This window comes from Ochlerotatus camptorhynchus, unplaced genomic scaffold (genome assembly GCF_037179485.1).
Source record: "Ochlerotatus camptorhynchus isolate MF236.1 unplaced genomic scaffold, CSIRO-AGI_Acam_v1.1 ptg000319l, whole genome shotgun sequence".
NCBI lineage: Eukaryota > Metazoa > Arthropoda > Insecta > Diptera > Culicidae > Ochlerotatus > Ochlerotatus camptorhynchus.
The window spans coordinates 2,105,323-2,131,260 of NW_027040807.1; the positions used below are offsets into that span (position 1 = coordinate 2,105,323).

The 25,938-nt window shown below is 37.7% G+C and overlaps 1 protein-coding gene across 2 annotated transcripts; it reads right to left on the bottom strand.

Moving 5' to 3' along the window:
• Positions 1-390: 390 nt before the first annotated feature.
• On the bottom strand, positions 391-25,392 carry Sms (spermine synthase). Of its 2 annotated transcripts, none has more exons than XM_065229700.1 (5): positions 24,906-25,392; positions 11,877-11,988; positions 1,262-1,384; positions 761-1,197; positions 391-692 (listed from the first exon to the last, which is right to left on the bottom strand). In XM_065229700.1, the coding sequence occupies exons 1-5, from the start codon at positions 25,185-25,187 to the stop codon at positions 525-527; spliced, it is 1,122 nt and encodes a 373-aa protein (XP_065085772.1). In that variant the 5' UTR covers positions 25,188-25,392; the 3' UTR covers positions 391-524. The 2 variants fall into 2 exon arrangements, with proteins under 2 accessions (XP_065085772.1, XP_065085773.1); XM_065229701.1 differs by lacking the exon at positions 11,877-11,988 and adding an exon at positions 10,798-10,906 and having other exon boundaries at positions 24,906-25,389.
• Positions 25,393-25,938: the final 546 nt, after the last annotated feature.

Below are 25,938 nucleotides of genomic sequence, written 5' to 3' on the forward strand. Positions count from 1 at the left end.
ATACAGTCTCGGTTCCCTACCCAAGTCTGAATTTAAACAGGAACTTAAAAATGAAGGAACTAATCATTTAGTATGTCTGCTTAAAAGCTGGTAAGTACAATTTGTGCTTTGTTTATTTTCTGCTAAACCTAGGACACTAAAACAGATTCAGACCTACAAATAGACTAAGGAGGTAGCAAATGCTGCTTCACGGAGTACCTAATAGTATATGGTCACTTACGAGGTTCTTATAAGTCGAGCAAGTCTAAAACCTTATCGCTAGCGAATTGAATTAATGTGCTAAATAGTTGATTAACGTGCTACTATAACATGTATCTGCTACTGTGTATTGTGAGCAGTATCGTGGTGCCGTAAGGAGAAATGCTATTAAACGTTGTGTGCACTGACATCGAGACTGGAAGAAGTGGATGTTCTATATTCGCTACTGAAGTAGGTCTACTGCACCATTGACAGTAGGATAATCCAAGGAGTTTCCGAAAGACGATTTGAGCTTCGAATCCATTCGCCTGGTCTTGGTATGGAAGTCAAACGTCGGCTGCGGCTGCCGTCGCACACTTTACTTGATAGAATACCCATTCTTCCATGAAGGATGGCACAAATGCGCTACACTTAGTAAAGTTTACCTTTGGTGACAGATTTTTCAATTGTTGTTCGTACATCTCTAGAGATTCCGGACAGCTTACTCCATTACCCTGTAATTCGAAATGGTTTATGATTAGAAGAAGAGAAAATCGTGTTTACCATTACTATCAGTACTCACATGGGTCATAAATTTGCCACCTGGCTTGAGAACCTTGAACGACGATTCGAGAATAACTCGAATGAAATCCCAGATCTCACCAGTTGGGGTGTCCGAAATCGGGATATCCGTAAGATCACCGAAGACGTAGTCGAATTTACGTTCCTCTTTGATGTATTTGTTCAAATACACCATGCAATCACCAACGACGATTTCATAATTGTCACTCTTGCGTTTTTCCAGCACGTCGCCGCAAATGGAGTTCATGTATTTGTTACACGCTTGCATAACGAGCTCGTCAATCTCCAGCATCACCACGTGCTTGGGATCTTCCTTCAGGAGCTCATACAGCAAGGCTCCATCTCCGCCACCGAGAATGCAGATTTCCTTACCCTTGTAGTTTTCTATACCTCGGCGCATCAATGTTTCCGTGTAGATCAGGTCGGCCTCAGCTATGTCTGTGGGGAAAAGGAAAATTGCTCGATACCGTATTCAAAACGTATGTTATCCGTGTCTACATACTTTGAAGTTCATCCAGAACTAGCATATGACCGAGGCTCTTGGAGTGTACGATTTGAATCTTCTGGAATTCCGAACGCTTGTCGTACAGCACCTTGTCGATGTCGTATTCGATGACACGTTCGTCTGGAAAATAGAAAACACTCAATTAGTTAGTTGCCTGAATGTCGCAGCATAATAATGGAATGATTTTGTTCAGTGTTGTTTTTCGGATAGTCGATGGAAGGAACCTGATGAACTTAATTGGTTAATCGAAAGCATGAGACCTGGCGAATGATTAATTCTTTCTTAAACTGGCACCTGGTTTTGTAACTATTAAGTTCTTCTCACGTAGGGTAAAATATGGCTTTGGCATTACCTATTATCGCCAAGGGGTAAACAAAATCCTAGGGCGCCGCTTATTTTTTGCATTAGGGTACATGTCATGTTTCAGAGCATCGGTTGTCTTAAATTGAGCTCTCAAGGATTTTGTTTAACCACTTAACGATAATAAATTAAGGTATCGCCGAAGCCGTCATTTACCCTTTTGTTGTTGTTTGTTTTGTGAGTTTTTTTTTCTTTGATTTGTTTTCCGTCGATCTTGTTTTCCGTGCTGAGCACCAATGCTACCGACGCCAGGGAGGCAGCTCCCACACCTGGCCCTACCTATCGACCCATCAACTCATGAACCGGGGACCAACGGCTTTACTTCCCTTCCGAAGGAAGGCGTGATCAGAGATGTTATGCCTCAGAACATCCCGACGGCGCCGACTGGGATTGAACCCAGGTCTGCTATCTGTCGATAGATCTTAAGTTTTAACAATTTGGTGAAATTCTCGAAACTTTTTTAAAATTTATGTAATTTCTCTAATGTTAATGGAACTACTCTGAGGTTCTCTATTATTTCCTGAAGTTGTACTGCCCTGAATTTAATTGAACGGTCCTACGAATTTTTAAGCTTTCGTCTTCTGGACTTCTGAAGACCTCCATAATTTTCTTAATATCTCCTACGTCTAAAAATCTGGCAACTTCTTAAAATTTCCCGTTAATTTTCTGATACTAATGGAACTGAACTCCCCCTGAAATTTCTCCTATTTTTTGGAGCTTACTATACTTATTTAAAATTCTCCCGCATTTTGATTATGTTCATGAAAGTTCCTGAATTAAATTGCCTGGGATCATATCGACCCCAAGGTACCAACAAAGGGTTAATGAATCTTTGGAATTATCAAAACTTTAACGTTTCATCTATTTCGTTTATTTTTTTTTTACTTTTCCGAACTAATTTATCATAAAGGCTGTCAAAAAATCATAAGGGCTTTCAAAACTGCATTGCCTGTTTCATTGAAGTCAAAACGCAGCAAAACCGTCGCCATAGAAAATCCTACAGCGACAATTTGAAACAAACAATAATAAAATCACCTTTAAGAAAAAATAGAGCTTAGACCTAATTTTGGGCCTACTAAACACAACCCGCCCTTTGACTCTATTTTTCGAGTGATTTTTTTTTCACAAAATTGAATGTTTTCACTGCATATGACTTCTAATTTTTTTTTACCTTTCCGAACGTACCGTAAGATTTGCTAAAGAGATACAAATTGTTGAGATATTCTTAAAAATCTAACACTGCTTCTTGACCGCAAACTCGGCCTACCGATTCTAAATTAGGCCTAATGCATTGAAACACCATTGAATTCACTTCGGTCTATCGGAAGAAGATAAAAATTGATCCGGTCGGAGCGCTTCTTGTTTTTGAGAAAAATGGGTGTAAACAATTAATATCACGCCTTCTTGTTGACTTGGTTCGGTAGCTTTTGAACTAAAGTATCGTACCAAACGCATAAATTGACTTGTTAACTCTGCAAAAATGGATTTATTTGATGTTTTCTGCTCGATAGGCCCAAAATGGGCGATTAAGCCGAAGTAGCGATCTACCTTATACACTGTGATAAGAATTGTTTAAACATTAAAAACTAAATTTTCTCAAAATACCCGGATTGGATTTAAATTCTTTTCACACCCGTAGATTCAGATTTTATGTAAGATTTTATACCAAAGATAATAGTAATTTATCATTAGTAAACTATTAAAAATTTATCAAACTTTTAGACCACAATTAAACAATCACGGACCTGCTTGTTAAGACTATCGAGAGAACATTGAGAGACGACCGGTTTCGAGTTTTTAAAAGAGCTTACCTCTACGTTTTGCTTTAACACTCCGAATACGATGCCTCCGAAAAACGTGTAACGGCAAGTTTGCAATGTCATAACTTAGCCATTTCTTATTGAATTTCAAAAATTGTGGTACCTTTAGAATTCCTAGGGTTTGTAGATGATTTTGTTTGCAAAAAGATTGGAAATAGAGTCGTCTACTTTTCTAAAAAGCGAAAAGAGTTGTTACACGTTTTTTTGAAAAGTGTGTTTGTAGGGTTTTGCAAGTGGCGCAAGATCTGTAATTTAGATTAATGGGCACAAATGTTCACAATTAGCCAGAAAACAGTCATGGTTGCTATATATGGATCCTGGAGACAACGGAACGGTCCTCAAAAAATCCGGAACATCCGTAAAAGTGGTCAATCCATGAACCAGATCCTAGAGCTCTGCGGTTCTTTTGAAAACATTAGGAACTGTGATATAAAAAAAATATTTGGGGTCGTGACATAAACATGTACCTGGATGGCCATGAGACCGTCCTCCGGAAGATCCGGAACATCCGTAAAAGTGGACAATCCATGAAACTGATCCTAGAGCTCCGCGTTTTTTTAAAAATTAGGATCTGTGATATAAGAATGAATTTGGGACATGGACCCAGATGGCCATCGGACCGTCCAGCGGAAGGTCCGGAACATCCGTAAAAGTAGTAAATCCACGGTCCTGATCCTAGAGCTCCGCATTTTTTTAACATTAGGAACTGTGATGATAGAAGCAATTTGGGGTTGTGACATAAACATGAACCTGGGTGTCCATGGGACCGTCCTCCAGAAGATCCGGAACATCCGTAAAAATGGTCAATCCATGAAACTGATCCTAGAGCTCCGTGGTTTTCTTGAAAACGTTAGGAACTGTGATATTAGAATGAATTTGGGATCGTGACATAATCAAGGACTCAGATGACCATCAAACCGTCCTCCGGAAGATCCAAAAAATCCAGAAAAGTGGTCAATGTGTGTAACTGATCCTAGAGCTCCACGGTTTTTTCGAAAACACTTGGAACTGTCATATATAAATTAATTTGTGGTCGTGACATAAACATGTACCTAGAAGGCCATGGGACTGTCCTCCGCAAGATCAAAAATTTCTTTTATAATGGTCAATCCTCGAAACTGATCCTAGAGTTCTACGTTTTTTTTTTTCGAAAGCATGTGGAACTGCGATATAAGAAAGAAAGAGAACATGAATACGAAATAAAAATCGAATTTGCTGTAAACAGTGTTACGTTATCGTTTTTTTTAATCGTGCTTAGACATTCTGGTATGTCACGGAACTTTGAGATGATGGCGGAAACGTACATCAGACTGAAGGCTGAAGCTAGGCGGACTTGCCATCAACGCATCAAAGACAAAATACATGAAAGAGGTTCTAGGGAAGACAATGTTAGCCTCCCACCCCGAGTTCAGATTGACGGTGACGAAATCGAGGTGGCCGATGAGTTTGTGTATTTGGGCTCACTGGTGACCGCCGAAAATGATACCAGCAGAGAAATTCAAAGATGCATTATGGCAGGGAATCGTGCCTACTTTGGACTCCGGAGGAGGCTCCGGTCGAATAAAATTCGCCACCGCACGAAGTTGACTGTCTACAAGACGCTGATCAGCCTCTACGGCCACGAGACCTGGACTATGCTTGTGGAGGACCAACGCACCCTTGGTGTTTTCGAACGGAAGGTGTTGCGTACCATATACGGTGGAGTGCAGATGGATGACGGAACGTGGATGAGGTGAATTAACTACGAATTGCACCAGCTGCTGGGAGAGCCATCCATCGTCCACATTGCAGAAATTGGGCGACTACGGTGCGCTGAGCACGTCGTAAGAATGCCGCACGACGACTCAGTGAAAATTGTTCGACCCAACAGGAACAAGAAGAAGAGGCGCTTAGCGGGCAAGGTGGATTGACCAAGTAGAAGGTGACCTGCGGACCCTTCGCAGACTACGAGACTGGCGAACTGTGGCCATGGATCGAGTAGAGTGGAGACGACTTCTTCGGACAGCAGAGGACAAGAAGGCCTTAGCCTGATTGGTAAGATAAGGTACATTCTGGGACACCCTATATAGGAACTTCTGCAGCACCTCAAACATAGATAAAAATCATAGCTCTGGGACCTAGACAACTTTCTGACGTAGAACTACGAGATTATTTTGCTGTTCCATTTAATAATATATAAAAACAAAATAAATGGTTTAGACATTTAAATGAAAGTTCGAAACCCTTGATATTTTTCATGGAAGTCCCTTGGAACTTTCATTAGAATTCACTTGAAATTATCTTTCAAATTCCCTCAGAACTCAATATTGTCGGAATTTCTTTGAAGTTCTCATAAGAACTCTCTTTACATTTTTCTCGAAATTTATTTAGAATATTCATTAGAAATTAACCTGTAATCCTTTTAACAATCGTCATGCAATTTCACACAGAACCACCTAATAATTCTACTTTGACCTAACTTAAACAATTGAATTGGCGTTGTAGTCAAAACTCTATAAAAATAATTCCAAAAGCTCCATTGGAATCTGTATTTTACATAGGGGAATTTACGTATTCTCGTCAATCTAAGCAGCTTCCGCACTTCTATTAGCATTTTCTCAGTGTCACGCACACATATGACGTGTCTGTTTGTTTACATTCATCTGCTGCTAGCTATTCTATCCATTCCAATCAACAAAACTGTCCAAAACGGTTTGAAAACGTTTTTAAGGCGCTCCAAACTTCTCAGGTGAGTGTGACTATTGTCGGCAGCCTCTTTTACTTCGGCAACCTTTCCGTTTAAACTGCGTGTTAACCAGCTGTTCTATTATCGGCAACTCGAAATCAGCTGTATTTTGATGTGCTTATGTTTCTTTTGAAGAAACACCTAGCATAACAGATTTGCTCAGTCGTAAAAATGTATTAGGATTGAAGCTGAAAGACTAAGGAATCGTGCAAGTACATTCAGCGAAGTGTTTTAGTGAGAAAATACATCGAAATTAACGTTTAAATTGTGGTCGCCGAAAACAGTCAATGGCTGCCGAAGCCATCATTTACCCTACCTTATTAGCTTTAGAGTTCATTCTAAAATTTCCTTTAAATTTTAAATATGCATCAAAATTATTGAATAAATTCTTCAAAGTGATTGTATCCAGAAAATCTAGTAGGGTAGAGCGCTACTTCGTCGTAATCGCCCATTTCCGTTCTATCGATCAAAAAAGATCAATAATATCAATGATTTTACCGTGCACAAATCAATAATAGGTATGTTCCGATGCGTTTGTTCAATAGCTACAACATTAATTCTATTAGTGCGCATTTTATAAATATTTACGCTCATTGTTCTCAAAACAAAAGAAGCGCTCCTAGCGAATCCCCTTTTTCTACGTTTATCCGTAGGACGAAGACAATCTAATGGCGTTTCAATACGTTAGGACGGAATTGAAACTCATAGGACGAATTGGGAATCAAGAAGCAGTGTAATATTTTAAGCAATATCTCAACAATGTGTAACTTTTTATCAAATCCAACGGTACGTATGGAAAGGTGAATAAATTTCGAAGTCATCTTTGACAGAAATATTCCATTTTTTGTTTAAACTCGTTCAGAAAAAAGGGGTAAAGCGCGGGTTGTGCTTACTAGGACAGAAATTAGATCATAAACCCTAGTTGAGAAGATTTTTATTTTCCAAAGAGAGGACGAAGTATATTTTCTCTTGGTTCCTCATCGAAATTCACGGACTTCTCCCGGTGATTTAGAATTTCCGGCTTTTTCCCAATTTCCCGGTTCACTGGTCACCCTGTGTCCAGTATTCAATAGGTCTTATCCATCTGAATAACATTACTAGAGATAGCAGTCTCCTAACTAGTCGAAACACAGAAAACGAAACAAACGCAGAGAGTGAGTAGCTTTTGCTCATTCGGAAGGATACATTTCTAAAAGCGTTGGTCACTCAGCGCATGAGTAACCTACGTACAAGTGACTCATTCTCTGAATAAGATTCGTTTGTAGTGAATGTAGACTGCTTAAGCAAGCCTTTTGAATCGTAAGCAAGCCCCGTAACGTGGGTAGATCACCTTTTCGTGGTACGTTACGGGATGTAAGATCTACCACCGATTCCTAGTCCTGACTACTTCAAACTAGGGGAACAGGATTTTTCAGTAATCCAAGGAACACATCTTAGTCCTTGTTACTTTTTAGGCATTTTTGATAGTGACAAGACTCGGCTTTGTCTACCGAGGATGATCTTGAAACAAGGAAAAAAATGAGTTAGTTGTCTTCATCTATGTGATTCCTAATCTTCTAATCGTTGTTCCCTAGTTTGAAGTGGTTAAGACTAGGGTTCTGATGCATGGTCATTATCGGTGTCATACCTTAATTTTGTTGCTAAGGAATCCAATTTTGACTGACAAAGGGGCACGCCTTTGGAGGGTGTTTCAACACTCCGAAGGGTATAAATAGCGGGACCTTTCAATTTGAGTCGGATCCTTGCGATAAATGCAAGAGTGGCAACTGTAAAAAAAAACCAATAATACTTCATCATTTCTCAATAGTGATGGAGTAATACGACATGCACTAAACTAAGGACACGGGATATACTACAATAGATCAATTTACTGGTCGCAGCAGTGTTAGGTCCCGAACAGAGAAAAAAAAACCTACGTAAAAGTGACTCACTCTCTGAATAAGATTCGTTTTCAGTGAATGTAGACTGCTTAAGCAAGCTTTTTGAATCAAATGTTACTGAATTCTGAACTAAGAGGCCAATCATGCGATAGGTATTGTCCATCCGAATAACTTCACTGAATACAGAAACCTGCTTTCTGTCCGTGCTGTTAAGCTAAAACATGGAACTTGATGCAAATTGCACACTGAGCTTGACTATCCAATATCCAATTTCTAGCCGAGATGGCAAGCTAAATACATTGAAAACGAATATTACTCAAAGAATGAGCCTCTTTTACTGATTCGAATGGAGATTTTTTTTTAAATCGTAGGCTACTCATGCATTGAATAACCTACGATTTTTTTTCATACGAATGAGTTAGTTTCGTTTTCAGTGTGCAACGCAACGAACATCCCTGTTTAACACTCGGCAGCCAAACGGTGACTGCAGTCAAACTTTCTACGTTTAGCTTACTTAAGCATTTGAATTATCATTCTATGCCCCTCATTTTTTTCTGTATTTAGCTGATGTAGGTGAATGAATAGAAAATATGCTACGATGTCCACGCTGCAGCGAACAAGCTCGAGGCCGACCCGTCCAACGTGCAACGATGAATGATTAGGTGGCTTCGGCTTGTGTTGCTAGGGACCAACTTTATGATGGCTGTGTTAGCGGTGAGCATCCTGCGGTTGAAGAATGTATAAAAAATTTGAACGTTTCCATATTTCTTAATTTTAGCTATTTAAATATTTACATTTACAATGTGTTACATACTAAACAAATTTTATAGAACTGCCAAATCGATCGACACACAAATCATCAAAATCCATTGATTATTGGCCAAGTTATTAGCATTTAAAGTCTGACTAATTTTCGTTGCATTTCCCTGGATTGGTACCTTTCCCGAAAGATGTAGTCCTACGTCAAAATTCATTGTTCTCAAACGAGGAAAATTGTCCAAGATGACCGATAGTTGAATTGCTAAAATTGAAATTTCGAATTAGTTGAACTGGTAGCCATGTGTAGGCTTGGAAAACTTTCAAGATCACGAAGTAAAAAAGCCAGGATATTGGACTAAGAGTTTTTTCTTCGAAACCTCAGGAAATTTGTGATATGTCAGTTTTGAGAGCACTGGAACTGATGAAAAAAAATGTATAATCTAATAAAAAAAAAAATCCGTGTTTCCGTCAACCTCAATTGGACCGTTGACAATCTATTGGTAACGATTATTGGCAGACTTTACACGCTAATTTTTGATAATTTTTTCTATCACAAATTTGTCACTAAATCAACCTTTGATTCAATGCGTTAATAAAGTGACTTTAGTGACTGACTTTGAAAATAGTGACCTAGCCACTAAAAAGTGACTTGCTACCAGCCCTGCAATTGTATACCTTGGAATTCGACTTTGAAATATCTTGGTGTTTTCCTTCTTTAGGTGTTGTTCTTTTTGATGAATTTTAATCAAAATTCTCATGATATTTTTTTCACAAAATTCTTAAACTCTAGTCCAGACTAATAGTCTTCAAAAGCTTTCAGAATCTTATTTTTTTTTTCGGAGAGTAGAATTATCGTTCTTTAGAAATTTATGTCCGTTTTACGGATTAATTCCAAGTAGAAGAAGTTCCACCGCAGCCGTCAAATAAACAATGCTTCAAAGATTACAGTGTGTCAATGCACACTATGTTTATTAGGGGGCGGCACCATTTTGGCACCACCCACCCCAACCCATCAAATCGGTTTTCCGATAATCTAATAGAATTTGTTTTACGGCAGCCGTAATTTAACTCGTGTGCAAATAATTTGATACATGAATGTAGTAGGGGAAATAACGGTTCGGCATGCCAGACTATTTTCGGCAACCCAAATTGAAACACTATTTTCACTGGATTTTCTTACGAAAACACTTCGCTGAATGCATGCAAACGATTCTTTATGCTTTCAGCTTCAATTTGACTATACTTTTACCACTGAGAAAAAGCAATTTAGCAAGGTTTTCTTGAAATGAAACACACGCACTACAAATTGTAGCTGATTTCGAGTTGCCGATAATAGAACAGCAGATTTACATGCAGTTCAAATGGAACGGTTGCCGAAGAAAAACTGGTTGCCGACAATACTCGCTCTCACTAGAGAAGATTGGAGCTTTGTAAAAGCGTTTCAAAACAGTTTTTGACAATTCTTTCGACTGAAATTGTTAGAGCAGCTGGCAGCAAAAGATTGTAAACAAACCAATACTGCATATGTGTGCGTTCCTTAGAGAAAAGGGCTATAGAAAGAAGGTCGCTGCTTAGATTGCCGAGAATACGTAAATTCCCCTATGTTGAATCTATTTGTCTTCATTGTCCTTGAAGCGTATGATGGAAATGGGTCCCATATGCCGAAGTAGTGGTACACCCTATACAGCTCATTTTCATACTGTGGCACATTGGGAGTGTAGCATTTTGATGTCTTCTAGAATGTTTCTTCATTTTTTGAGTACTTTATTTGAGTGGTGAAATTTTTTGCTTTAGTATCGATTTGCTTTTATTTAGCCGTTTGCTCGGGTTTTGCATGCCTTGCCCTAAATGACTAAACTGGCATATCGTTTACTAGTGATAAAACATTTGATTACATATTTAAATCTGCAGCGATGAACTGTACAACGATTTTTTTTTTATGAACAATGTGAGAAACAAAACATCGAAAAAAGGAGAACAAATTCTTACCTGCAGTTGGGAAATATTTGGTGATGGGTCCTCGCTGTAACGCCGGCAGCGATTGACCGTGGTTCAGCTTCAGATCCTGTACCAAACTATTTTCAAGCTCCCGTGTTTGCTATGGGGGTTTTGATTGTTGTTTGTTGTTTTTGTTGAATTTTGAGGAGGAGTGATTCGAACAAAAGCGTATCGTAGCAACGAGGTTTGGTGGTGATTCGAAAGGTGCACATTCGTAGGATATGTATGAATAACATAAAAGGGGAAAAGTAGACAAATATGGAAACAAGGTCATAAAATAGGCATATCTGTTAAAATAGCTTTTCGATTTTTTTAGTAGAGCTAGATATTTAGAAACCATTTTCAAACGATCTGTAAATATCTAGGATTCTAGGTTCCAAATTTCGGGAAAAGGTTTTCAAAGGTCCAATAACTCTCCAACGTAAAAAGAGGCAGGCGCGGATCTAGGAGAAGTCTCAATCACATTCGTCGGTTATTGTTTAACTGTTATCAGAAGGCGTTAGTATGAGATTACGAATTATATAATGATAGCTGGGTTAGTGCCAATTGTCTCTCAGGTTAGATAATAGTAACTAATCAACCAATATTGTAATCTAGATCCACTCCTGGATTGTTAAGTGTTAAAGCAAATCAAATTACAATTACAGTTTAAGGTAGAAAATGTATACTAGCACGTTACCTGTTAGCCTCGCTTAGTGCAACTAGCGCAAATCTACCCAAAAGACGTCCAAGAGAATTTTTATATGCAAGCAAAAACTACTACTTTCTGTGACATTTTAAAGAGATGCGATGAACCACGTGATACGGTGTGGTTTGCATGACTCGTGTTGAGATGATTTATACTGTTAGGAAGCAATTGGCTTAACGATGGTTTCATGCTGACAATTTATGATTAGATCAAAATTTGGGTTAGTTCCATTTCATTAGAAAATAACATGGGATTTCTATTGCTTGTGGTTAAATGAGGCAGATGGGTTGATATGCAACTTTTGCAAGATGGTGGTATGGTGATACAAAAAATATGAAAGGGTAAGATTATAAACAAAATTATAGCGAAGAAGAGTGCTAACCTGAGCTCGTAAGGTATACGTCAATACTACTGCCTCTTTTTATCGGTGGGAGATGCTTGGAGCGCTTTGCCTCTAACTTTAGACGCAAATTATTCTCTAGCGATTTGATTTGCTACAATTGAGGGATGGTAAGATCAGTAAGTCACATTATTTGGAATTTTGGTAACAACAAATGTGAATCATTTTGTGATATTTCTAACAAACGTTTAACGAATGGTTAAGAACGGCCTATTTAGAACACTAAGTCTTTTCTTTTTTCAAGAACAGTACACTGAGTCTGCTGGAGACACATAGAATATTTACCCATGGTTGCACTTTTTGTTACCTTGTACATTTTAAGGTACTTTGGGAGATTTTAAAGATTTGAGTTTTTTTTTTAAATATTGGTTTTAATCAAATTCTGATTCTGAGACAGGCAGGCGTCTGTGCAGGCCACTTTCAAATGCTGTAACTTATTTTATTTGTCGATGGATTTTACTAATTATTTCATGGATAGGTGCGTCTACTAGAGTTCTGTAATATTAGATTAAAACTGCTCCAAAAAAACTTGAAACATATTTATTGGAAAATGCTTACTAAAATTCTTACGTTGTGACCTCAAATTCAAATTGCCGTATCTTAACGAAATTTCAATGGACTTTTGAAATATCAAATGATTTCCAAGGTTAATTTAGTGGAATTTCTGTTCAAAATATCAGACTTTTTTGGTGGGGCTCTCGAGGGCAGGGGTCATTGTAACAATATACCCATGAAGTGGCATATTTTGATGTTAGAGATGTTTATATCACGAGATCCCAACAATATAGGATGTTGCTACCTTTTGCAAAGATATGCAAGAATACAAGGTTTTCAAAGTTATGGAATTTACGCACTGGATGCCTAAAACAAAAATGATCAAGTTGCGTCATCTTAAATACACATTACATAGCGCTATCTACAGATCCTGCTCATATGAATGGTTCCCGTCTTCAGCAAATTTGTTCAGATAGACAAGACATATATTTAAAAAAACAGAGTTTATTTCAGAATTCACTCTAATTTAACATCTTGACTAGATACAAGGTTCCCGTCCCGAGTTTATTTCAGCATTCAATAACCAGGCGGCGCTAGTATGACATAAATTTTGAATTGTCTGCCCTAATTTAACATGTTGACTAGATACAAGGTTCCCGTCTTCGGCAACACGAGTTTATCATATTGATCACATTTACGGATGTTCCGTAAAAAAAACCGTGGAGCTATGGCCTCTTTATCCAAGTATCAATTTTGGTTTTATAAGGGTTCTGTAGACCATGATTTGGACTTGTAGAATGCTATAAAACCTCTATAAAGCTTGCAATGTTACTTGGATATGGTCAAATAATATTCGGCAGTACCATATTGGTCTAGTTTTATTTTAACGGTCAACTTTAGTGTTTATTTTAACCGTAATTTCATGTCAGATTAGCCATTTTCCATTCCATTCGTGCAGATAATAGGCCTTCACAACGCAAATTAAAGCCTTTTTCATTGGACATCTTGCCAATTTCCATCGCTAATTGTCTTATTTTACGATTTTCCATAGATCTGAACTGATCTGTACCTCAACTATTCACACTCAAGATTTCCGGATGTTCATAACCACTAAAGGCCCAAACGCAATGTGGGCGGAAGCGGAACGGAAACGGAAAGTTTGACAGTTGTCACAATTGACATCAAGATGCCTAACCGAATTCGATTTGGTTGTAACTAGTTTTCAATCCGACAAGTAGCCCGAGCAAAGTTAGAGATCAAATTGAAATCAGAATTTGCTGTTACAGGGTGTCTACTCAATCCAAGGAATCAAATTCCCTGAGTTTTCCAGGTTTTTCTAGGTCGGATGAAAAAAAATTCCAGGTGCATACAAATTATACACATTATTATTTTATCTATTTATCCATCTGGAATCCCTTTTATGTACTTATTGATTTATGTTATTTTCGATTATTCAAACTTGGGCGTTGGTGCTTATAAGTCGGCACAGCAAAAAAGTTATTGAATATTACAGCAGAACAGATGCACATAGGTTGTTTAATATTAATTTGTACAATTTATGTTTAGTAAATGCACCAATAGTGGAGATGCGTTAGTACAATGTACTTCTATAGCGGCTTAGGGAGACTCTATAAGCCATCATAGGAACACATTGCACTAAAGTACCTCCACTATTGGTGCATTTATCCTACACATAATTTGCGAAAAGAAATTATATCCATGGGTGTAATATTGTATTTGGTTTTTGCAATCACATTAGTTATTCATACAGTAGCATGCATTACGTCAATCAATATTACATTTTTTTTTGGTATTTGTGTAGTATTTTTTTAATTCAAGAATATAAATACAAGTAAGAAACCTGTCTATAGTATTTCGATAAAACGATAGATCAAAATTTGATAACAATATGCTTTCAAAAACAAATTATCATTTTGATAATATGTTTGAGTCCAACTCTGTTTGGAAGATCAAGACAGAATAAATCATGGTTTCACATGTCTAAAATCTCTTAAGGTCCGTTTAGACTATCTGATTTCTTAGTCTGATTTTGACCGCCACCATAATGAAAAATCTGCTCGAATTTACTTTCGACACACTTTGTCGAACCCCCCTGTTTGCTGGTGTTCACTCTGCTTGCACATGTCGAAAGAACTGTCAATTTAGATTTCAAAACAAAACTGTATCAGGAATCAAACGGTAAATACTTCGATCATGAATTACCGGAAAATTGCTCTAGTTTCGGCAGACGTATTTGCTTTTATTATTTTAAATAAAATGAGAAATAGAAGGCGAACTTTGTGGAGTAGGAATGGTTGCTCAGGAGGAACACCGGCAGGGATCTGGTTCATCTTGTCCATCAAGATCTGCGATATGAAGATGAAAATGGATTTCAAAACTTCGCCAGGATGTCGATACCAACTTTAGACAAGCTAGTGAGAAAAGTTCTCACTAGATATACATGATTCCTTGAGTTCTGAAAATTTCTGTTAACAACTCAATTCTGCAAGGTCTTCAAACCTTCTGACGTCCCTGAAGTTTTGTTTCTATTCTCCGGTAAAATTTCTTTAAAGATCAACAATCTTTCCTGACAATCTGCAAATGTCTCGGTAGTTCTACAGATTTCATTGAAGTTCTGGGCAGGCATGGAAAATCATTTGCATTCATTTCGTGCATTCATTTACATTCATTTGCCTCTAACTTTTTTCTTCAACAGCATTCCGCAAAATGATGCATTGAGCTTTTGTAGGTTTTGTTATAAGCTACTACTTTTGTTAACAAGTCAAATCCGTATCTCTTATGCATGACGAAGCAGAGCAAACAGAAGCCACTACTGTTTTTCAGTGAATGTATTTTACATTCACTGAAAAACAGTAACAAGTTCTGCCCGCTCTAGTTCGTGATGCATAAGAGATACAGATTTGAATTATGAGCAAAACTTGTAGTTAATAACAAAACCTTCAAAAGCTCTATACATCATTTTGCGGAATGCTGTTGATGAAAAAAGTTAGACGCAAATGAATGTAAATGAATGTATGAAATGAATGCAAATGATTTTCCATGCCTGGTTCTGGGTGTTCTTCAGAAGTTCTGCAAATTTTCCTAAAAATCTACAAAGTTCCTGAATCCCTGAAGATTTAAGATCCTTGAAGATCAACAATGATCTCTGATGTTCACAAATTTTCTAATAAACTACAAACTTCTCGAAAGTTCTGTAATTTTCTCTGAAGATTTTCATGATTCAATGAATATCTGCAAATATCTCTGAACATCTATACAATTTTCTAAAGAATTAAAAGATTATCTAGAAATTTTTTAGCTTTCCGGAAGTTTTAGGAAGTATTCTGAAGTTTTTCTAATTTTTCTGAAGCTGTGCAAATATCTCTAAAGATCAGCGAACTTACCTGAAGTTCTGTAAATGTCTTTCAAAATCCAAGAACCGCAGTAAACTTCTGAAAATTTATTTAAACATCTGCTAATTTTTGAGTAGATTTACGATCTACCCTCTGAACTTTTCTGAAGTTCCTAAAATTTATTTCAAATTCTGTCAAGTTTTCTGAAGTACTGTATTTCTGCTCTAAAGATCTACGAACTGTTCTGAAGTTCAATAAATTTCACAGTAGATCTCCGAACTTTTGTAAAGTTCTTTAAATTTCTTTGTGGATTCTTGATCTAAAGATCGGCGAACTTTCCCGAAGATCTGTGAGTTTTGCTGAAGTTTTGCAAATTTTTCTAGAACGTACGAACTTTCTGACGTTCTACAGACTTCTCTTAAGGTGTACGGACTTCTCTGATGTTCTTTAAATCTATCTATTTCCGACTTCCATGGAGTTCTGCAAAATATTGTACTTTTGTACTTCGCTGCGATTTGTTTTTGGAATTGAGGTGCTTTTCTGGCATTTAACGAATTTTTCTGAAGATCTCACATTTGTGTGAAACTTTCTGTCAAATATCTTTAAAGTTCTGTAAAGTTGTCTTAAGCTCCGTAGCTCTATTCCCAAGATCTACAAAAAAAAAACTTGAGGCTCAATAAATTTCTCAGTAGATCTGCAAACTTCTCTGATGTTTTGTAAATTCCTCTCAGGTTACCCTGAAGATTTGAAAATTTCCTTGAAGATTACCTTCAGGTGTCAAAATTTATCTGAAAATATTTGAGCTTCTTTGAAGTTTTAAATGTCTCTCTCAAGATCTACAAATTTTCCTGAAATCGTGTAAATATTTTTTTTTAAATCGCCGAACTTCCCTGAAGTTTTGCAATTTTTACTGAAGATCCATTAACATTTCTGAGATTCTTGTGATTTTTTCAGAAGTCCTGTATTTTTTTTTCAAAGTTCTGTAGCTTTGTTCTGAAGATCTACGAACTTTTCTGAGGTTGTATAATGTTTCGAGGATCTCCAAACTTCTGTGAAATACTTTATATTTCACTGTAGATTCTTGGACTTGTCTGAAGTTATGCGAATTTCCCTGAAGATTTGCAAAATTTCGCTTATAGTTTTACAAATTGATTTGAAATTATTTTTGCTTGCTTGAAGTTTTAAAATTTTTTTTGAACATTTATCTGAAGATATACTACCTCTCTTGTGATTTTTTTATTATGAATTTCTGTTAATAACTTTTAATTTGCTTGTAGTTCTGTTCTCAAGATCTACGAACTACCCTGAAGCTAAACAAATTTTTCAGTAGATCTTCGACCCTCTCTGAAGCTAAAAAAGTTCTATGTAGGCTCTCAGACCTGCTGTCTGGCATGCTTATTATTATACAATACATGCTTCGTATGCTTCCTTTTGACGGTTGCCAGTCTCTCTTTTTCGGTTGTTTCCTTTTTACGGCGATTTTGATCCTCCACATACAAATCAGTGAAGAGCGAGCGTGACAAGACTCTCTGAATGAACTTGTCTCGTTCGCACACGTTGTCTTAGCTGTCAGATGATTTTCAAGTTCAGTGTCCTTAAGAAACGTTTCGATAAACTGAACGAAAAACTTCTTTTGAATTACGAATGAAGTGATAATTGGAAAATTCCCTGAGTGGAACCAAAATTCCCTGCATATTCCAGGTTTTTCCAGAAAAAATAAAATTCCCTGTGAATTCCCGGTTTTCCAGGTTTTTCCAGGTAGTAGACACCCTGTGTTATGATGTAACTTATTTTGAATACTCCATTTGATCTCATTTTGGTTGACTTAACGGTTAACACAGCAAAAATGAGAGCAAAATTTTACACTGTTGAATCAAACGGAAAACTAATTCTGCTTTCAATGAAATCAATTTGATTACTGATTTTGCATTCATAATGTTTGACTGAATACGGGCCTGTCGTAAATGGTTAGCATCCTGCTTCTCACGCTGAAAGATTTGAAATGTCACCTCGGGCTAGTCACGAATGACCTAAAATGTGTTAAACAAAACAAATAAACAATAATCGTTAGTTCAACAACAGATGAACTTAAATCAAATTTTAAACAAGAAATTAACAGCAGAACTTCAAGTTAAGTTGCTTTGATTTAAAAAGTCTTGACTGCATAATGAAAGCACAATATGATATCAGACTTCTGTCGCAACAATTGAAATCAAAATGAGTTTTCATTATGATAGGAACTGCAAACTTTAATATCGATTTGCTTTCATTTTGTTAACCGACTTTGCTCGGGAGGCTTTTTTTTTTTTCCTCTGTTCGGGACATAACACCACTGCGACCAGTAATTTGATCTATTGTAGTATATCCCGTGTCCTTAGTTTAGTGCATGTCGTATTACTCCATCACTATTGAGAAATGATGAAGTATTCGGTTTTGATACAGTTGTCATTCTTGCCTTTATCGCAAGGAATCGATTCTAACTGAAAGGTTCCGCTATTTATACCCTTCGGAGTTGGAACACCCTCCAAAGGCGCGCCCCTTTGTCAGTCAAAATTGGATTCCTTAACAACAAAAACAAGCTATGACACCGATAATGACCATGCATCAGAACCCTAGTCTTAACCACTTCAAACTAGGGAACAACGATTAGAAGATTAGGAATCACATAGATGAAGACTAACTAACTCATTTTTTCCATTGTTTCAAGATCATCCTCGGTCCAGGCAACCCGAGGACTTATCACTATCAACAAGGCATAAAAAGTAACAAGGACTAAGATGTGTTCCTTGGATTACTGAAAAATCCTGTTCCCCTAGTTTGAAGAAGTTAGGACTAGGAATCGGTGGTAGATCTTACATCCCGTAACGTACCACGAAAAGGTGATCTACCCAAGTTACGGGGCTTGCTCGGAAGGCTTACTCAGATCGGGCTTTTTCGCTGCCGTTCCGCTTCCGCTGCCATTGCGCTTGGGCTTTAAGGCACTATTCTAATTTTCCATTTTTCTCCGTAAAAATACTCATGAACACCAGCAGGATCCTTTTAAAAACGATACAGTATTAAATTTTTCAACGGTAGATCAAGTTTTTGAGCATCTCAGATGAATTAATTTATCAGGAAAAGTGAACAAGTGTTCCTCTCACAAACGAAGTGACAGACGACTAACTGGCGAAGAAATCAATTAAAATAATGTGGTTCGCTGTAATAGAATTTTCTTAGAAGCTTGTGCCATCATCCACCAGATGGGATATTATTTTTGTTTTAGTTTTGCACAAAGTTGATTTTGTGTACAATGATTCTTTGACAGTGTGCAAAGAGTGCGTATCATTTTGTCATTTTTTTATGCATTTCAGTTTTGAGTAGAGTGAAAGAGATAGAACCAAAACATTCTAGTACATTTGGTGAAAATGCTAGTTCAATCCAGTAGTAGTGTTGCCATGTGGTTCAATCCAGTAGTAGTGGTGTTGCCATGTGGTACACTGAAAAATTACAATAGCAGGTTAGTCACCAAAGTTTTCGAGCCGCTCCGTCTGTCACTTCGTTTGTGGTTCCTCTTCCTATGTCCCACGGCAAAAAAATCTGCTTACAACACTCTTTTTGGCTTTCTCCTATTCACCACCAGAGGCTGAATCGATCGCTTAGTGTCTATTAAAAAGGCGTATTGAGAATCTAAGTAAAAATGATCATTTTATAACAAAAAAAGTCATGGATCTAAAAAGACCCAGAGGGCGAGAGCGAGAGTGCGACTTTTGTTTTAAGAGGCCTCACCAAAAATCGTGAAACTTTGCCAGAAGTTTCAACTCCAAAAGTTAGGAAAAGTCACCAAATTTAAACATCGTTGAGCTTAACGTTCCTGAGATACAGTCAATTGAATAGTGCGTTTGCGTCGAAAAAGCCCCGAATACCGTCGCAAGGTTAAAGAACACTTCAAGCTGAACAATGCATTATGTCCTAAGAAGCATTCATCAATTCTCTTCATCAACTTTTTCTTTCGTTAATAAGTTGGGTAAAGAGCCGTTTATTGACGTGTTTTGTCATATTAGAAGTTAGATCAGGGTTCCCCAGCCGGTGGTCCGCGGCCTAAAATTAAAACATTTTTTGAATCGGGTGGCTTACAATGGGAAAAAGTAAGTGGAGTTAATACCGATGGCGCTCTAGCAATGCTTGATTACAAATCAAGATTTCAGAAATAAATTATAGAGCTTGGTCCATACGCCACAGGTGTTCGATATGCCCTTCAGCAAGAGCAAGACTCTGCCGCAACTAATGTTAAAAGTACTTGATTCTGTCATCAAAATAGTTTATTATGTATGTCAAATCTGAAGCTCTGAACACTCGTTTATTCAAAGAACTCAACAAGCAAATTAATTCAGATCACGTGGTTCTTCTTTTCTACACTGTTGTGCATTGGTTGTCAACCGTGCTTTTGAAATGAAGGAAGAAATCAAAATGTTCTTGGAAGTTCAAGGGAAAAATGATTTCATTACTGTGGAAGGTTGACTTAAGCGACTCGCTTGTTCGATAAATGTTTGTGCATCGAAATTCGCTGGACTTGAAACTACGTGGCCAGTAAACTTTCTTTTAAATACTTTATTAATAAGATTTTTAGCCGATGGCTAGATCATCTCAGAGGGCTAGCAAACTTATCTAATTCACTTGCAAGAAGATCTTCAAGCATTCAAGCAAAACTGGCCCTGATAGATTAGTATTGGAAATGTTGCCATGTTCAATAGACTCTGAAGTATGACTGACAAAAGAGCGAACGAGCTTAATTCGCATATTTAAACAGAAATTATTGCTCATTTTCACCCACTGGATTATCAACGTGAGCTGTGTTTCCCTGAGCTGATACAGGAAGATGCTGATGTAGTCCGCAATCCGTTTTCTTCCTCAATGGATGTGGAAGTCTTGATGAAACACAGGATGAATATTTGGACCTGAGAAATGATTCCTCACCTAGTGATTTGTTCCGTGAAAAATATTTGAACAAGTGGTTCTGGTGTGCCATGTCGTATCCCAAAGTCTCCTAGCAGACATTGAAGATCCTTGTCCCATTTGCGTCTTCGTACGGATTTTCAACTCTTCTCTACCAGTGGCGTCGCGTAACCTCACTTTTTACCTGTGCACCAACTTTCAAAAACAGATTTAATGCCTGATTAATACTCGAATCGGTTGAAAAATACACTTAATCTTCTAGTTAACTCGATAACTATCCATTACAAGCAATATTTTGATAATTGTTTATGTTTTGAGAGTTGGTGCACAGGTAGATTGAGGTTAAGGCAACGCCACTGTTCTCTACATTAAAACCATGACAAGAAACAGATTGAACGTTGGCGGAGATATGAGATTGGCATGATCACAAATGCAGCATCGTAACTAGATTTGAGATCTACAACAATCGCACTGCACGAGTTATTGGCTGTTGTTAACATAGTATTTTGAAATAAAACGAATAACCAACAGATCAAATGAATGGTTTTATTCATTTCAGCGTAATTTATACAAGGTACTTTTCAGGGGGCCGCGGAACACCCAATTGTTCACAAAGGGAAGGGGGTCGCGGAGCTGAAAAGGTTGGGAGCCACTGGCATATAGAGAGAGTAGAAAGTGAGCAAAGGTCGATTATGAGGAAGGCACGAATCGGGTTGATCATCTCCTTTACCAAACTCCCCTGTTGGGTATCTCCCCCTCAAATCGGCAATCATCTCTTTTGCCAGTGGTGGCGGGGGAGAAAACCCCTCACCAGTGCTGCAAAATCTCACTCATTTGAGCTAACAATCATCGTCAAGGCTAACCATGTCAATTGTCAGTGACAATGATGTGCAGATTTTTTTTATTAGCTACATTTGAAACGAAATTAAATTACTTGAGCAAAACAATTACATGGGGCCGCTAAAGTGCACAAGCATCTACGTCCTGAACTGCTTGGATAACAATAATGTGACTCAGAATGCACGAAATTACACTTTTTTTTTCAGGTGAATTTTTGTCATTGACGAGAAAATGAATGAAATTTTGACGAAGGTTTTTTTGAGGATCAACTCTATCAGTGACTATGTGAAAAACAATTTTGGTAATATCGCATGAAAGTCTGTCAATGACAATGACAAATCTCTGTCCCTCACCATCCCACCCCAACAGCGGAGTTTGGTAAAAAAGATGATTAACCCGATTCGTGCCTTTCTCAAAATTTACCTTTGCTCGCTTTCTACTCTCTATATACAATTTTTACACTGCCGTACTCTAACGGAACTATCAGCTCTATACTTTCATCTCCTCATCTATCGTATAAAAAGAACACTTTAGGTCTGATATCTGACGTTAGGCATCTCCAACTATGCCATCGTTAACTCCACGCATGGAGTAATACAAACGCGATTAGTTAAAGTATTAAATTAATGTTATTTGGATTTTTTTATAAAATGGAGCATCAATAATAATCTCGTAGTCCAACGTCAATAATGCGTTTGTGTTTTGCACACAGCCCCAATCCAATCCTTCGAATTTTGGACACATTTTAAAGAACCTGGAAAATATCCACGAAGACATGTCAATATTTGGAAATTAGAAAAAGGCCGTTGTTTACAAAAATCTTGTATTTAGAAAATACAATAATAATTTTCAAAATTTCAATATTAAAGGACCTCCTATAAAGGATTAAACATCATCAATATTGTGAGAAAGGTAATTATTTTTGGATCCTACAGAACCGTGGGGGCACCATATGCGAAGCGGTTCCTAAATGAACGCACTCAATAAGGTTCGACCATTTTCAATCATTATTTTTGAAATGTTAGGGGGAGGAGGGGCATAGTGAGCATCCCGCAGTTTTGCACTGGATCTCTAGCTGCATGAAACAAATCAACTGGTAGTAGGTTCAATATCATTATGATCTTGATCCTACCACCAATAAATTTGTTCCGAACGGCCGGAAGTCCAAGCTGGTGCACGGGATGCTCACTATGCCCCTCTTACCCCTACTTCTGAAAATATTAGTTCCAGTGGATGATGGTGTAACAGTTTTTTTTTTAAATATCTAGTCAAAATCGAGATGCGATAAAAAATAGACGAATGCGTCATCATTAGAAACGCGTCAAATATGGTGCTGGCACGGTAATCAATGTTAGGTTTCTGAAACTTTTTATCCCTGACTCGACATGATGTGCAAAATCCGCTGCTAGGAGCAATTATCACTCCTATTGAATTGCCGTGGTCTCCCGTCGAAAAAGGTTCTGTTTTGCTCAGTCACCGAACGCATGTTAATTGAATAGGTACAATGCTTGCAAAACCATGTGCCACGAGCGTCTTATCATTTTTACAAATCATGTCTCAAACAAATTGATTACTTTTGGAAGACAAGGGCATATGTGATAGCAGAGTATTCGATTTGTTGTTTTTCTGATTCAAAACTCAGACTGAACTGTCTTTTTTCGATAATGTCTAACTGCTAACAGGGTTGGTTTCTGCCGTTGAGCTTACAATTAATGTGTTCCGAAAAAAGGTTTATTTCTATAAGACGACATTATTGGCGATAGATAAGAGTATTCATACTAAAACCATCATAGTCTCTAAAGGTAGAAGTGGCTTAATTATTTAAAAACTAAAAAAGTAGGTCTAAGAGACGCAATAAAAACGCAAAATTAGCCTACAGTAGAATGGCTTTAAAAAACTCAAAAATTCAGTCTTAAATGTTTAAATTCCCATAACTATCTATAAATGCCAAAATGGTTTCAAGGTGTTTTTTAGATTTCTAGTTTATAGAAAAATATAATCATCAGATTTATTTATTTATTATTTGAGGCTTAAACAAATTGCTATTTCAAAGTTCCCAGACATTAAAAAAATCAAGACTCTGGTCATAGAAAACGAACAAACAAATAATGATATAGCTTTAGACACTTTCCTAGATTCTGAGTTAACCATTATGGAAGTTCATAGAAACATGTTAGATAAAAAAAAACAAGGTTTTCGAACTTGAAATATTTTTTCGAGTTATGTGACTCTAGAACAAATCCCGTTCGTTATTTGACAATTTAAATGTATGTTAAGGCAATGGATTTGTGGCCTCAGTTAGTCAGCAAAGGCACGGTATTACCATGCCGAAGCCGATTCAATTCACAGTCCGGTCCAGCACATCTTTCGGATTAGAAATGTCCTCGACTTCCCTGGACATAGAGTATAAGTAGAGCTTGCCAACCAATATACAAATTCATTCATTTGGGCCCTAAATTGTAAATAAACCAAGTAGGGACCCTGAAAAACCCTTTTGATTTTTCTAAAACCATTGGAGAAATATATCGAACATCTAATACCGAAGTCACCCTGTAGGTCTTTACATACAGGCTTAGAAAGCTGTCCATTAACAACTGTGGAAGTGCTCAAAGGACACTAAGTTGAGGACTGAAGTAAAATCCCATTGGAGACGTAATAAAGCTAAAACGCAGACAATACTCAATTCTCTATAGTCATGGGAAGTTAAGAAGCTTTGCAATCCGAAAATTTCCTGGACCGAATCGAGAATCGAAACCGCTGCCTTCAATCAGTCTTGCTTTAAATCTTTCTTGTCTGACTGGAGACTGAGCTAAGCGATCTATATCTATATATACTGCCACTATTAGCATAACAGTCCTATGTCCTGTGGATTTCCTATCTACATGGGACTGTTATGCGAATAGCGGCAGTATACCAGTAAATCAATTTCAATCATAATTTTGCAATGTAAACGTTACCTATGTTGGAGATTTGAAATTTGGTTAATTTTTCCCAGCGATGGAGAGAGTTAGCTGGTCGCACCACAAAGCAGAACCAGAAAGCTTGAAAGAGGAAATACCTGTAAATTTATTGTACACACATCAATGGTGGGCAATGTATAGATACATCTAGCTGTGCCAGGTTCAGAGTGAACAAGTTAACTTGCTGTACATCTCAAATATCGATTTTTCCATTCTCTGACTAAAAGGCTGAACTTAACCATTCTGTCCAACGTCACATATATACGCGAGAAAAAAAAAAGTGTTGACCGTCTTCTATTTCGAAAACTAATTAAAAAATTTCCGAGAATTTTTTTAAACCGAAAATAGGCATAGGAAACGTTTGCTTTCATTTTCGGCGCATAGGGGGGCCTGTGCGGAAAAGTCAGTGAAAAAGAAAAACGGATTCATACTTCGAAGGAAATTTTTGGCGCTTCACAATCGGCACGGTAGTACTCGATGTTGATGGTAATGAGGCCTTGGTTGAAGAAGCGGATCGTCGTAATGATTGCCCCGGGGGCATTCAGGATGCACAGATAGCCATCGTCTGTCAGCATGTCGTAGGTAATCTTCAGCCCGGAAATGAACTTTTCCAAGTGCTCCTTGCACAACTTGACCACGTCTTTGCGGGACAGTTCATCGTTGATGCGAGTCGGGTCAAGCGAGAAATCCAAAAGCACTGAGTTGGCCGACATTTTCGGGGAACACAAATCCGTAACGCGAATCACAGACGGTAGATTTTCACTAACAAAAAAAAGTTCACTTTCACCAATGCACGAAAATCGTGAACACGAGATACACGGACTTCACAACGCGGGCGATTAGGAAGGAATGAAAAAGAGAGCAGACGACCCGGCAAAATTTTCCAGAACCTTGCGCAGATGCAAAACACATGTGACAAAAAAGAGAAACGTCAAAACGCACACTCACAACAGCAAACCGGCAGTGCATGCAAACAAAAATGAATGTTTTGAGCGAGGTGTGATTACGTGAAGATTTGAACCGTTTCGCTTGTGGTTTGTGTCTCTGATAAATAAGGTAGAGGTACGTATCCATGGCCTATTCTATTATCTATTACAGGCAAACAGATTTTTCCAACATTTCACAATTAATCACTTCATTCGAGCCAGCCCAGTGGTAGGTGCATAGGCAACATGTTATACCGTGACACCGTCGAACTACTGTCAAACGCTGCTGTTGGTATAGGCCTTGTCACTGGCCTGATTTGAGCAGTTCAAAACTTCGTTTGCTATCAGTCGAACTTCGAACTAAAATAATATTTCTATCGCTCAGCATCTATCTGCGATGAGTACTGATGAATGTGGGCGTCTTAGCGAAATACCTGCCACTGATAAAATTTCAAAGATTGTTTTTATGTGTCCCACACATGAATTTTTGCAATGTGATCAACAAATGATATTTATGTGTCGGACACATACTTAATAT

What these genes read in the sequence shown, in the direction of transcription:
- Sms (XM_065229700.1), bottom strand. Translation starts at nt 25,187, where the DNA reads ATGTCGGCCAACTCAGTGCTTTTGGATTTCTCGCTTGACCCGACTCGC. An exon ending in CGTATACCTTACGAGCTCAG is followed by an intron (nt 1,385 to 11,876) that starts GTTAGCACTCTT and finishes TCTATTTTCCAG; the next exon opens with ACGAACGTGTCATCGAATAC. An exon ending in AGTTCTGGATGAACTTCAAA is followed by an intron (nt 1,198 to 1,261) that starts GTATGTAGACAC and finishes TTTTCCCCACAG; the next exon opens with ACATAGCTGAGGCCGACCTG.